Source organism: Coloeus monedula (genome assembly GCF_965178545.1).
Source record: "Coloeus monedula genome assembly, chromosome: 18".
Classification (NCBI taxonomy): Eukaryota; Metazoa; Chordata; class Aves; order Passeriformes; family Corvidae; genus Coloeus; species Coloeus monedula.
The window spans coordinates 10,147,993-10,161,271 of NC_138798.1; the positions used below are offsets into that span (position 1 = coordinate 10,147,993).

Below are 13,279 nucleotides of genomic sequence, written 5' to 3' on the forward strand. Positions count from 1 at the left end.
GCACAAATGCTTTTACTGAGGATTTCAAATAATTGTGTGACCATCGCAGAGAGATATCCAGAGTGCCAGCAAAGATTCATATTCTAGATAATCTGTGTTTCCATACTATTTTTCTATGTTCTATTACACCGTCACTTTGTGGCCATGCATGAGGCATATGCTTCAGACCAAAACAAACATATTGAGTTTAAAACCAGCATTTTTAAGGAAAAGGATTTGTAATGTGATTTAATTGATTTATGTAATTGAAAATCAAAACAAAACACCCCTGTTATGTACTATAAATTACTCCTTTGTCTTCTACAAAATTTAACTTGTTTACATGCCCTGCAGCCATACTCAGAGAACAGAATAAATGGCAACTCCTCTTTGGGCCTATTTGAAAAAAAATCAGGAAAGGGAGGATGAGAGTGGCCAGAGGGTTATGAGAAGGAAAAGATGAGTTCTCAGATAAAAAGCAGCCCAAGGGAAGATTAGAAGTTCTCAGAAAAACAGATCAATAATGATGTTAACTACGCAGCTGCAAATGCAACTATTTGCATTTTGAAAACATTTTTCCCAACTACTTCACTGGGCCCAGGGTATCTAGAACACTCTCTGCAATAGATAAATCCCCTCTGAAAGGGCAGTATTTTAATGAAAAATTCGATATCCTGCGGATGCCACTGTATTTTTCAGTATAGGACTACTCAAAACCCCAGCTTACCTTCCCCTCCTATTGCTCGCTCACTAAGATCCATGGATCTGAGACTGCTCTAATTTACAAGTGACTCCCAAACAACTTGCCACTGATTTTGCCTCCTCCCTTTTCCCTCCCTAGACCTTTCAACCTGCAGTTCCCCTGGTAAAACCATGACAAATTTCCATGTGGAAATTTGAGTCTCAATGTTAGGTAGTCTTTTTGTTGTTGTTGATGGCCTTTCCTCTCCAACCTCTTTGTCTTCACCACACTGAGACTTTTGACGAGGTCAAACAATTAATCTTTTTTTCTATATTTATATCTGGGAAGCTCCCTCTAGTAGCATGACAGCATTTCAGCTCCGACAGCTTGAGAAAAACAGTAGACCAGAAAGCTCCTGGTACAGAGACCTGGCCTGGTAAAACAAAATTAATTTAAAAAAAAAATTAGAACATCCCAAATGTTCAGACAAAATAAGCACCAGTAGCCCCAGAATAACTACTGCTTAATGGCTGCACAAAATCAAAGCTATTCTAGACAACACTGTACATTATCTCAGCTGCTTATAGACATAGACACAAAGTGGCTTTGTTGGGTTTCACACCCAGGACTGCAGTGCAACAGTAAAGGCCATCACTAAAAGAAGACATGAAGTGCAAATGCAATGAATGAGGGATGACTGAGGCAAAGAAAGTCAATAAACATTAATTGCAAGGAATAAAGCCAAGGGCCAGTAAAAGCAGCCCCGGCTGGGTGAATGTATTGGTGGAATATATTAAAGATAATTGACACACAGACACTAAGAAGTGAAACCTGAATGCTGGTAGTACTTCCTGGCTGTATGATGATAAAGTGATCGAGAGAATTGAGAGAACTTAGCAAGAAGTCCTGAAAAAGAGGGAATTGCAGGAAAATGAAAATGAAGATGATGGGTTAAAAACTGGCTAGTAATTATTTGAAAGTGAGTACAAAAAATAGGAAAAGAACAAAGTACATCTCCCTGCATGAAGGAGGTAGAGGAAATGCTACAGCAGCAGTTGTTACAGTCAGATGGAATGTTGAGTTAAATCAAGCAGTGGTTTCTCTGGGCTCAAGCCAGAGTGTGTCTGCTCTGTTCAATGAAGGTTTGTCCCAAGGAACAGTGGGATCCATGGGAGTTAAAGCTACACACAGGTGCTTGTGACAGGAAGTGTCACCTCCGATTCATTACTCTTCCTCTGAAACTGTGCCTCCCAAATTGCGATTTTGTATGGATTTCCACAGCAACCCAGAATTTAGAAGTGCATGTGGTGACTGTGAGCAGTCTAGGGATCCCAATTTCATGCACTCAGGCCATGGAGTTTCTTTTCATGAAAAACTTCAGGAGGAGTTCAGAAAGTTGCCTTTGAAAAATCTTGTCTTTCACAGGCCATTTCAAAAGACTGTTGAGAAGTGTGGCTAAAGGAATTCTGGGCACGATTTAAAGTCATCTGAGACTGCTTTAGTCTGCTTCCTTGGGAGCAGTTCACTAGTGGGTTCCCTACTGCCTGGCGTTCCATAAGGCACGAAGAATTCCCAGACATATTCCTGCTGTTGTCTAACCTACCAAAATCTTTCTGTACTACAATGTCCAATCCAAACCCCAGCAATCCTTGTCAAGAGGGTTGATGCTGGGGATGGGCGAGCTGGGCCTCCTTCTCAGGGACCCTCCAACAGAGTCCTTTGCCAGAGCAATAGCGCTGGGCCTCCTTCTCAGGGACCCTCCAACAGAGTCCTTTGCCAGAGCAATAGTGCAGGTGCCCCTTATCACATCCTTCTGCAGGGACAGTATAAATGGGCTGGAGTTACTCTTGGACAATTTTCTTTTGTTCCTCCAGGGAACAATATAGAGTTGGTTGGGGGTTTTTTCACTGTGAAAATGCCACCTCCCCCGTGCAGTGACACACAGAGCCACAGCTTCAAAGAACATTATTTCACTGTCCTTTCCTGCTTTGCCTTTCTGGCACAAGGAGAAATCCTTGTTTGTAAGATGCTATTAGCCTTCAAAGTAAATTGTCTCAGAACTGGTTTTCCTTACTTATTTGAATTCTCACAGAAACTGACCTCCAAATGTAGTACAGGTAGTAAAGCTGTAGTATCACCCCAAGGCATTTCCTTTGCTCTGGCATTGTAACGTGGATCCTAATAAGTCAGTAACAGAAGAAGTTATTCAGTGTTAGCAAAGCCTCAGAAATATGTACAACAGAATAACCTCTAGATTAGAATAATGTTTTTCATGCAATTGTCAAATTGAGGGATTTCTCCTATGCACTACCAAGGGTCATTAAAATCTCTTTCCCACTTGTCTCTGCTGTGGAGATTCATTTGAAAATACCTTGATGACTCTTATCCACAAAACTTCCTTATCTAACCACATATGAATCACTTTGAAAGGAGCCACATTTCTCTTAGCAACCAAAGAATCAGTCCTAGCAACAAGACAAGCTAGAGAATTTTGTTTTCACATAGTTACTTGTGGACAGTACATTCTGCTTTCCCCTGGTATTGCTGTTGCAGGGTTGACTTAGTAAAGGGTAAGAAAAGGTACAAAATCAGACTCTTACTCATAGCAAAGACATCACTTGCAGGACAAATTATGATGTCTCTGCCTTTGATGTTATATATTAGGAGCCAGTGCAAGAGTACTGACTGCTAGAAAGTTCTGGATTTAAATTTTTGCCTGGACAGAACTACTACAAAGAAATGTGTGAGGAAGCTGACTGTTCCCAAAATCTTAACTTCCCCCCCCCCCCCCCCCCCAGAAACCACCATGGAGAATCAAAGAGTGAGCTCTAAAGGCTAACATCTCTGCCTCTCTTAATATCTGTTCATGTTGAGAACAGTTGGGAAGGCTGGATAGAAGGTGACTTTGTAATGTATATATATTTCCTATATTTTCCTTGCAAGAATAATTTTGGCATAAATATTATAGTGGAAGAAACTGGGGACATCAGAGCAGTTGTCATGTTGGTTATTACCTGGTCCTGATTTTTTTACAGGCGTTTTGGGGAAGCTTCCTGAAGAAGCAATGCTAAGATGACATTTATAAACAGGGCAGTGTTGGAATAGTTTCCATCTCTCAATCCCACTTCTGTGTAAGGAACTGAGTTCCCACATGTCTTTTGATCCTCTGAAGATTCCAGGTGCAGGTAGCAATAGTAACTGCATTCAGCCCTCATCCACGTTCCTTCCCTGTCTCCTCTGCAGGGGCTGGTGGTGTCCTGCGGGCCAATTTGATTCCCCCACTGGTCCTGAAGTTGAAGACGGAGTTGGATGAGATCCAGGAGTTAATCCTTGATACCCTCTCCAACTGTCTCCATGTGGAAGTTTCTGAAGCCCTGGCAGCTGGTGTTGTTACTGTCCTGAAGGAAAAGCTCTCACACCCCTCCACAGCCACCAGGAGCAAAGCAGCCTGGGTCCTGTTAGAAATCAGGTAAAGAAACCTCTCTAATGCTTACATCCAAAAAAGAACTAATTCCAGGAGTAAATAAATGCCATTCACTTACAGCTGTGTTCCACTACACACTGAAGCTGCCATATTTCACACATAAAGCACTATCAGCCTGAATGCACACATGGGTAAAACAAAATGGGACACACGAGACTTAAAAAATTCCTAACTGTTATAAATCTCTGAAGAAAGCAGATGCTGATCAGTCATTCCTTCTCCTTCTGTTCATTTTCAATATTGGCAGTGGAGTCAAGATTTTTTCCTGGTACGGCACTGCTAGGAAAAAATTATTGGTTGAAAAATCTTGTAGAAACAGGATTCTGACCACTACAGAGATAAGAGAGAAGCTCCCTTATGTTTTTGGAAAAGTGCTCTCTCTCAGAAAATTAAAGGTCCTGGGAAACTTTCACTGTGATTGAAGACAGAAATAGTTTTCTGCCACAGGCTGCCACATACGTCAGTGATGGATCAGAAAAAGCAATCTTTATATTAAATTTGTGTATCAGAGAATGGATGAAAGGAACAACTTAAGTCCACTGTCCTGCAGTCAGAAGATATAATAAAGGTGTTCAACAAATGTCTAGTTTTAAAAGGTCTACAGATGATGTAGTTTACATATCAACTGGCACAAAACCTTTTCCTCATGGCCTATAATAAAGCGGGGTCTTAGAGGAAAAGAGTATAATTGATGTGAGTCTTAGAAAAAAAGCAAAATGCAACTGAAATATGGACATGAGCTACATTCTCAGTCCCTGCAATAGCTGGGCCACATTAAATACTCTCCTCATTAGAGAGGCTGGAAAGAAAGAGATAAAAGTGACCTGGGAGAAGAATTCATTTCAGCCCCTTGATTTAGCAGGTTTTAAAATCTCTAGAGGCGTCACCAGCGAGGTTTGTAACTCCATTGCAATTAGGACCAGCAACACCCTTAATCCTACAGTGTACCATAGAAAGCTTTTTTAAAAAATCCAGATATCACCTAGGAATAACCTAAAATCCTGTGAAGCTCATCCACTCAGGTCAGTGTGGTATCCTCAGGACTGCGTCAGCACGTGGGTTCAGCAGCCACCAGGCACAGCCATCCCCTCGGGCGCCTCGGTGGCTGGGCAGCAGCACCTGTCCTGTGCCTCCCAGCAGGACAGTCCCTCCAGGGGCAGCACAGCAGAAGTGGGACAGTGCTGGTGGCACCGGGGGCGGGGCTGCGGGCTCCAGGCGTGGACAGAGGCCGCGGGGTTGCTCGGGCAGCAGGCACTGTTCAAGGAAGCAACTTAACCATCTTCTCTACACAGTTCTCATGCAGAGGGGAAAATCGCGGTGTGTAAAGAAGGGGTGATTCCTCTGCTGGTGAGCCTGCTGGAAGACACACAGCCCGAAGTTCAAGTTAACACAACAGGAGCGCTGATGTTTGCTGCTGTTACACCTCAGGGTGAGAGACAGAGGCAATTCTGTTGGGGTACCTCCTAGAAATCCAATTCTAGGGCAACTCAGTAACAAAACAAAACATTTTCCCTTCCCCCCCCCCCAAGTCCTCAGTTTCTGACAGTTTTAATGCTCGTCAAGAAACTCTAAGATTGGGACATTTCTTTATAACTGTCTTGAGCAACTATTGTTGCTTCCTCAGTGCCTAGGGGGGACAGGATATTCCACATTTCATTCCCCTGAAGTAGGCCGAGAAGTTATTTATCTACCTCACCTGCATCATTACCGTCCAGAGGGGGAACATTTTCCATCCAAGTCCAGACCACACAGAGATCCACATACCTGGAGCTACACTGAATCACCAGTGCTCAGCAGAGGAGCGCTGCTTTCTGGAAACATTCTGGGATTAGAGGTAGCTCCTCTCTCACAGCTGGGAGAGCAATGAATATTAATAAGGTCTGTAGCTCTCCCAAGTAACTTACATGACACTGAAAATACTAACTGCTAAATTTCCAGTGTGATGAATGAGTAATTAGACATTAAGGGCTCTTAATAACAGCAGTTGTGTTCCAGTCCTCCTCTGCAAACCTTTCTCGGGCTTCCAAAGACAACTCAGGAATGGATCTCGGTCTTTGAAGTATCTTTAAAAATGAAAGGCTGGAGGATGTTCTTAAAGGCATCTAACACACTCCACTCCCCCTCACCCCCCTCCAAAACATAGTTTATTCTATCATTTGGTGCCTCACTTAGATAATTTGTTGCAAATGAAATACTAATGTGCAAGGCAGATAAACTTAACTATGAAAGATCTTTTTCCTTAAAAATGAACAGCTGGGAGCCAACCCTGGTCTCTGAAAGAAGAGCATGTTCTGCCTCTGTGCACTGCACCCCCAGGGCTGTTCAGAGCTGTAGCTGGGCAGGGGATGGAACGTATCAGTCGGAAAGGATGTTGATTAGATGTCATAACACATTTCAAAGCCAGTTTATTTCCCTACAGGGAGATCCTCAGCTATGGGTGCTGAAGCCATTCCACCTTTACTGAAGCTGGTTGCTGAGGAAACCAGCAAAGCCCGTTTGAATGCAATCAAAACCCTCACCCTGCTGGCTGAGCTGCCAGAGGGCCGCCAGACACTGCTGGATCACAGGGACACATTTCAGCGGTGTCTGGATGATCCCAGCGAGGCCGTGCAAAGAGCTGCCCAAATCGCCATCACCGTGATCGAATGGAAACCCCTCTGCAGCCGGGATCTTTTCTAGAGATCTATTGCCCTCTGTTGTTGTCTGGCTGTAAAAGGTACATGATTACATGAGACCTTCAACACCAGAACTCTCTTCCTCACTTACTCTGGATCAGTTCCTCCTGAAAAGTCACTTGCCAACAATTTCACATCGATATTCCGTGTCACAGTGGAGAAAAAAATGGAGAAATAAGTTAGGAAGTGTGGAGTTCTCCAGTAGAAGTTATTTCCTAAGTTACCAAGAATTTCTTATGAAACACCAACCTTTTTTGTTTTCTTCATAATATTCTCTTTTTTCTTTTTTTTGAAACCTCAGCCTATCAAGCATTAATCAATAATTAATTATATTAGACAGAAAGATTCGCAATTAGCCCCTCCAGCAGTCTTGTCTGTACTGACAAATTGATCTAACAACGGAAATTTACATTAATTTTGCTGCAAACATTTATTGAACATGGGATTAAGACCAAAGTTGAAAAGCCTTTACTAGGGTAGCCTCCGGTAAAACTAAAAGAGGGCCAGACCCCTCTCCTGTTGAAGGAGAGGGGTCTGGCCCATGTTTGGAATTGCTGATAGTACAGAACAAAAGCACCTCAAGGTTTGAGCTGAAAGGCAGTGGAAGTGGTGGGAAGTTTCAGTAGCATTTTATTCACTGTGAGTTCGAGGCTGGTCACTACAGACATGTTGCAAACTTCTGTCTGCAGTTACAAGAGTGTAGTTTAAGAGGCTTCAGCACGAGGCCTGGGCAAAGAAATAACACAAATGAGCAGGACAACCCTGGCCATTCTCAGCCACCAAAGACGATGTGACAGAGCAGCTGGTGCAGCTTCACAGCACATCCCATTTGTTTTCACTTGGGTTTTGTTCTCACATAGAAGTTTTATATCTAGAATTGTAGCTACAAAGAAGCTGCATCAGGTTTATAAAAGGGGTTATTTGTCAGGGCTGCTTTTCCATTCAAACCCACAGTCACACTGCACACTGCATTACCCTTACACACAGTATAAACTCTTCCTGTAGGAATGATTACAGTTAAAATGTTTCTCTTCCATAATGTAACCAAAGGGTGAATTTCTTCTCCTATAAAGATGTGATTTAAACGTATTGAGTCAGTTGGATTCATTCCCTCCAGGCAGGATCTTGGAGGAACTCTGCCTTTTAAACACATAAGGCACTTGTACATAATACATATTGGTGCCAGAGTGCATCCAACTCAATAAGAGAAGCCAGGCAGCTTTAATAACATGCTGAAGGACTAGAGCAGCACAGTGTGCGCTCAGCTGCTCTTACTGGTAACAATCATCATTTTAGCCCAGTTCCAATCTTGTCACGGCCTTCCCCGATAATTCAGGTATTGCCCTTCAATGAGTTCCCAAAATAATTAGCTTGTTCACATGCAGAAGTAAGACCATCCACACTGAACTTCTCTGAGTAGAAGAAATTCAGCTGACTTGGACCTTAAGTACTGCATTCCAAATATCTGCCTGATCAGTGCTTTAAAGACAACTGCTCCCAAAAAAGCCCCTACATGGATCAGTGTTCTCATCTTACATACACACACAGTACAGAAATGGAACAAAGCCGCAGGTGAACTCTGAGATATGGACACTAGTGGTGCCCTCCCACATGTCCACCTTTGTCTCAGCAATTCTTTGGCACTGTTACACCTGACAATATGAAACCATCATAGTCCAAGCACGACAGGAATTCCCTTGGGCTGTTCTGACCACAGGCTCCCTCTGTAAACGCCAGAATTCAAAGTCTGCATACAGAACAGCCACAAAACACTGTTAGTTTGGGTTTTCTACTTACAAAGCTGCATTGTTGGCAAAAAGGTTGCAGATAAAATAATTGAAAGTCACATGCTCTGCCGAGGGCTAATTCCCTACTTTGGGATGAGAGACAAGAGTCCCTAGTTCATGAGGCTGGGAATTAATTAGCACTGTAGGTGTCAGTGAAACAGTTGCCTGGATCAAAGAAACAGCTGATGAACACTTTCCCTGGACTGACTTAGCTTTCAGCTGAGAATACTCCATAATATAGCCACCACAGACTCGGTCACAAAAATGCTGAAGATCTTTTTGAATCACTTCATGCACATTATAAATACTTAAATTAACATCTCAGGATCTGGCACCTCACACTCTAATTAAACTCACTGTTTTAAAGGAAATGCTGTGTCTACAGCAAGTTTCTGGTTTTAGCACTCTGCCCTCCCCAGTGCTCTATGCTCCAATGGCTTTAGCACCAAGGCAGATTTTTAACATCAATGAAAGCGATTTGCCTTTTTAGCTTGAAGCCAACAATTATTAAGGCCCAGTTATAATCAATACTGGAATTAATGTAGTTACACTCTATACAGACTGAGTTTTCAAACCAGTTGCCCCACAATCCTCAGCAACACCAGAAGACAAGACAGCTGCATCCATGGGAAACAAGACCTCCTGTGGTGTCTTGTGTCCCACCCAGGCAGAGTTAATGTTGAATTTTTTCTAACAGCTTCCAGAAGGTTAAGAATGTCATGGCTCTTTGCTCTTGAAACTACAGACTCATTTCCCCTGTCCTTATATGCTTTCAGAAGGCCGAGGGGTGGAAACCATTCTGTCCTGCTCTGGAAAATTGCAGCTCTTAATTCCATGTCTTCATGTTCCAAAGCAGGAAGTATATTTGCTTCCCAGCACTACATTTTCTATTGAAAAAATATTAGAAAACCATGTAGTGAGAGATTTGTCTAAGGACAAAATAGTCTGGAAAAGTCAGATTTGCCTAATTACATTAAACCAGAAGGGCAGAGACAGCTACACACAAAGGTAATATGCTCAAAGCACGGGACCTATTTTTAGCAAGACAAAATTTGCAACTTGAATGAATAAAACACATTTTGTTAATTTGTTTTAGGATGCTCAGCATATAAGCTACATTTTTAAAGTTATAGGGTCCAGTATTGTAAACAAAAATACTACACAGAGTAACAACAAACTCTCACTTACCACAGCTTGAAGCTATTCCAGGTACCTTAATAAAAGTAGGGGAGGTGCTGACCCAAGCAGGCACAGCTGCTCTGGCCTCAACTCTGCCAGGTGGGGAGAGGGTGGGCATAGGAGCTCCAGGGGAATTATTCTTTCTCAGAGCTGCCCCCTATTTTTTTAGTAATAAGGGTGATAACCCAAGGCACTGGTTATACTGTCTTGCATCAGAACAACAATTAGAAATTGGAGTGAGTGAAGTCTTGCTCTGTCCTTTAGGCCTGCAATACACACTCCATGAGAAAATGCCACAAATCACCAAGTAAAACCTGGGGTTTTTTGCATTACCCATCTTTCTCAGCAGTGTATTGCCCACTGTTATTAAATCTGGGACTATGGATTTTCAGTTCAGCACAAGTGAAGGTCTCTGATTGCTGCTCCCTTCCTTCACTATGGGTTCTCTGCTCCCCCAGAGAACACTGCAGGGCAGGGCACAGACACCTGCAGCTGGCACATAAGACCACTAAACAAAACACCCAGAAGCTTTCCTGAGAACAGCTTTGCTGTCACCCCACAACCTGTGACCAACCCTTCTCTGTGCAGTCTGGCCCCAGAAACATCAGCTCTAAAGTCCTCTGGCTCAACACTTCAAACCAATGAGCTCAAGTGCCCTTCAAATTCAATGACTGACAACACATGGATTTATTGTTTACCTTTGCTCCTCGTTTTTGTTTTGGCTTTTACTTCATAGAACACTCCTGGTTTTGGCAATTAAGAAGGTCAGGGAGCAGGAGCTGAGGCCTGCAATCCCAGCTGCTGATGGGGCTCCAGTCACCACAACTGCCTGCACCTGAGGAACTCAGCCTTGTGCCATAGCCTAATTCAACAGGGCCAGACAGTCTCCTTAAAACCAAGCCATGGTTACTGCAATTTGTTCCAAGTGAAGTCACAGGCCTTCCCTCCCCCAGCATTCCAGTGCATGAGCTTTTTCAGTAACAAAATAGGAATAAACCCAAATTCTGAGTTCTAAGAACCGAGTGTTCTCATCATCATTAATACTAAACATTTGTGAGATGCTTGGATACATTTTTGTGGGCCATATAGAAAAATTAAAACATAAATGAACAGCGATTACCCTTTTTCAGGATTTTTCCCAAGAACTATGTAGTAATTCTTAAATGGAAGATTTTGTTTAGTGTGTGTTTTTTACAGTGCAGTGTCACAATTGGCTGACAGTGCTACTAAGTGCATATTTTATTCTATTTTATTTTACTAAAATAATTCTGCATATCTAACTAAAGTCCATTAAAATAAACTTTAACCCTGTATCTTACCTGACAGGGTAAGATCAGATTGTCTCAAGATCCCCTGAAACAGAGCTGTGTTACGCTGTACATGCCATGCAGGTACTTTGTGCTGTGAGCCAGAGATTTATTTGGAGTCTCATCACTAACCGGAAGTATTTCAAATGTAAAGTCAAACATGGGGGACAAGAGTGTGCTCACAGTTCTCATCTCTAAAGCATGAGAATGCCCAGGACAGTGAGCTACTACTTTTATCTGAGTGTCCCCAAAACCAGCTCATGGACAGAGCTCCCCTGAGAACTGAAGAAAAGACATTTTCTTCCTTAAAATCATGAAACTATCCTTGAATGCAATAGCTACCAACCTGAGTTGGCATTTAATGTTAGCTAAACATTATAATTTTATCAGCTTTTCACAATATCAGGCAATATTTCTTTGAAATTTTACAAAATTACAGGAGTCAACAGTAGCTGTCAAACTTCATGTAAACACTTGAGCTCTTCCCACCACAACATTCACTTTCAGACCAGAATGAAATCAGGTTGCTGAGGATATACAGTGAATATCCCATGGAAACTGCAGGTTAGATTTTCAAATCTCTGTAGTTCTGAGGAGCAAAATCATTCAACAATGCCTGATTAACCAGGAGGTCATCCAAAGACTGCTCAGACTGCCAGAAAATCACTTGTGTTATTTGTCTTTATTCAAATAGCTTTATAATTTCACCGTATTTTTGTAGCAAAAAATGACAAAGAGGGATCTGGGCAATCCTCAGTGACATCTTCCTTGTTTGCTTTTCATCCATTACTATTACCCAGAGCCGAAACCTAGACACCAAATAAAGTTTCTCTGTCTTCTGTCATATTATATAAAAACCCCATCACTTTGTGGATACCAAATACTTCAAAATATACAAATACTTTAATACATAGAAGTCTTCATAGTTCATTAAATACAGTTAATTCCATGGTCTTTAAAATACTTTATCACTGTGTTAAGTGTAAGGAAAACAAGGTTTGCACTGGTATTTCTGAGGTATTGATTTGATCTGGTGTATGCAAAGGACCCTGCAGGGATTATGCTGAATAGAAGCAGTTCTACTGAAGAGCAGCAATTCTGCTGGAATCCAGAACATTTGGGGTTAGGTCCAAATGAAGCAAAGATCGTGCCAGGAGATTATGAAGTGCGAGTGATGAAAGCCCAGGAGCCAGAGCAGTGTGCTGTGGCACATGGAGGGGTTGCACTGCTTTCCCCTTCTGCTGCACTTGCTGCCAGTCCGGAGGATCCTGTGGCAGAACCTCGGGAATGCTTTGGGACACCACAGTCCCACCAACACGTGCAACAAGGAACAGGGAATTGTGGTGCTGCCTGATTGAGCAACCAGCATCTTCTTTCTACACTTGATTCCCCAGGAAGCTGAATGAAATGAAAAGAAGATCTATTGTTTTTTGCTTTGAAGTGTTAAATCTGTCTTTTCCTGTGTCCCCAGCTGGTACCAAATTTATCAAGTGGAGACAATCAGCCTGGTTTAGCTGATATCCCACAGCTGTGACTATTCTCCTTCCTGAACTGCTAACTCATGCTGCCATGCAGCAGGAATCCTATTTCTCAATGAAATCTTTAGAGGAACGATTTATAGCTTTGCAGAAAAGTGGTACAGAGCCCTTCAATGTATTTGCAAAATGCAGCCAGCATTCCAATGCTGTGGATGTTTCACCATGGGCTGGTTTGTAGCATAGTCCATACAGAGAGGCAGTGCATTCACTCTAACCTCACAGTAAAGAGGTCCTTGACACACCAGGGTGGGAACCGATCAGTAAAAAATAAATATATATACACACACACATAAATATATATTTAAAATATATGTAATATATATAGTGCATATATAGAATGTATTGCCTGTGTATATATATGTATTTTGTATAAAAAGCTTCACATTCAAGTATAAGTACATGTTAAAATATCAAGAGAGGAGGACGTTTGGGGGTTAACCTTAAAAAGACAGTGTAATGTAAGCAAAATTCTTTTTAGGATCATCATGACAGGTGTTCCCCAATTTCAAAATGTGATCAATTCAGAGGTTAGTGTTCCACTGATAGCTGAGAAACACAACCCAAAGGAAAGTGAGAAAAAGGGGGGGAAAGTGATATGGAAAGTTATATATAGGGTCAAATACATTGATATATACATAAATCCTTTAC

The 13,279-nt window shown here is 42.1% G+C and overlaps 1 protein-coding gene across 1 annotated transcript in view; it reads left to right on the forward strand.

Annotated features, from left to right (window-relative positions):
• RSPH14 (radial spoke head 14 homolog) overlaps positions 1 to 6,824 on the forward strand; it is a gene marked incomplete at both ends in the record, with an annotated part of 68,423 nt that extends 61,599 nt beyond the window's left edge. The window contains 3 exons of the mRNA XM_082293426.1: positions 3,905 to 4,130; positions 5,438 to 5,574; positions 6,565 to 6,824. Of these exons, the coding sequence (XP_082149552.1) occupies positions 3,905 to 4,130; positions 5,438 to 5,574; positions 6,565 to 6,824 (623 nt within the window). The remainder of the gene's footprint in view (positions 1 to 3,904; positions 4,131 to 5,437; positions 5,575 to 6,564) is intronic.
• Positions 6,825 to 13,279: the final 6,455 nt, after the last annotated feature.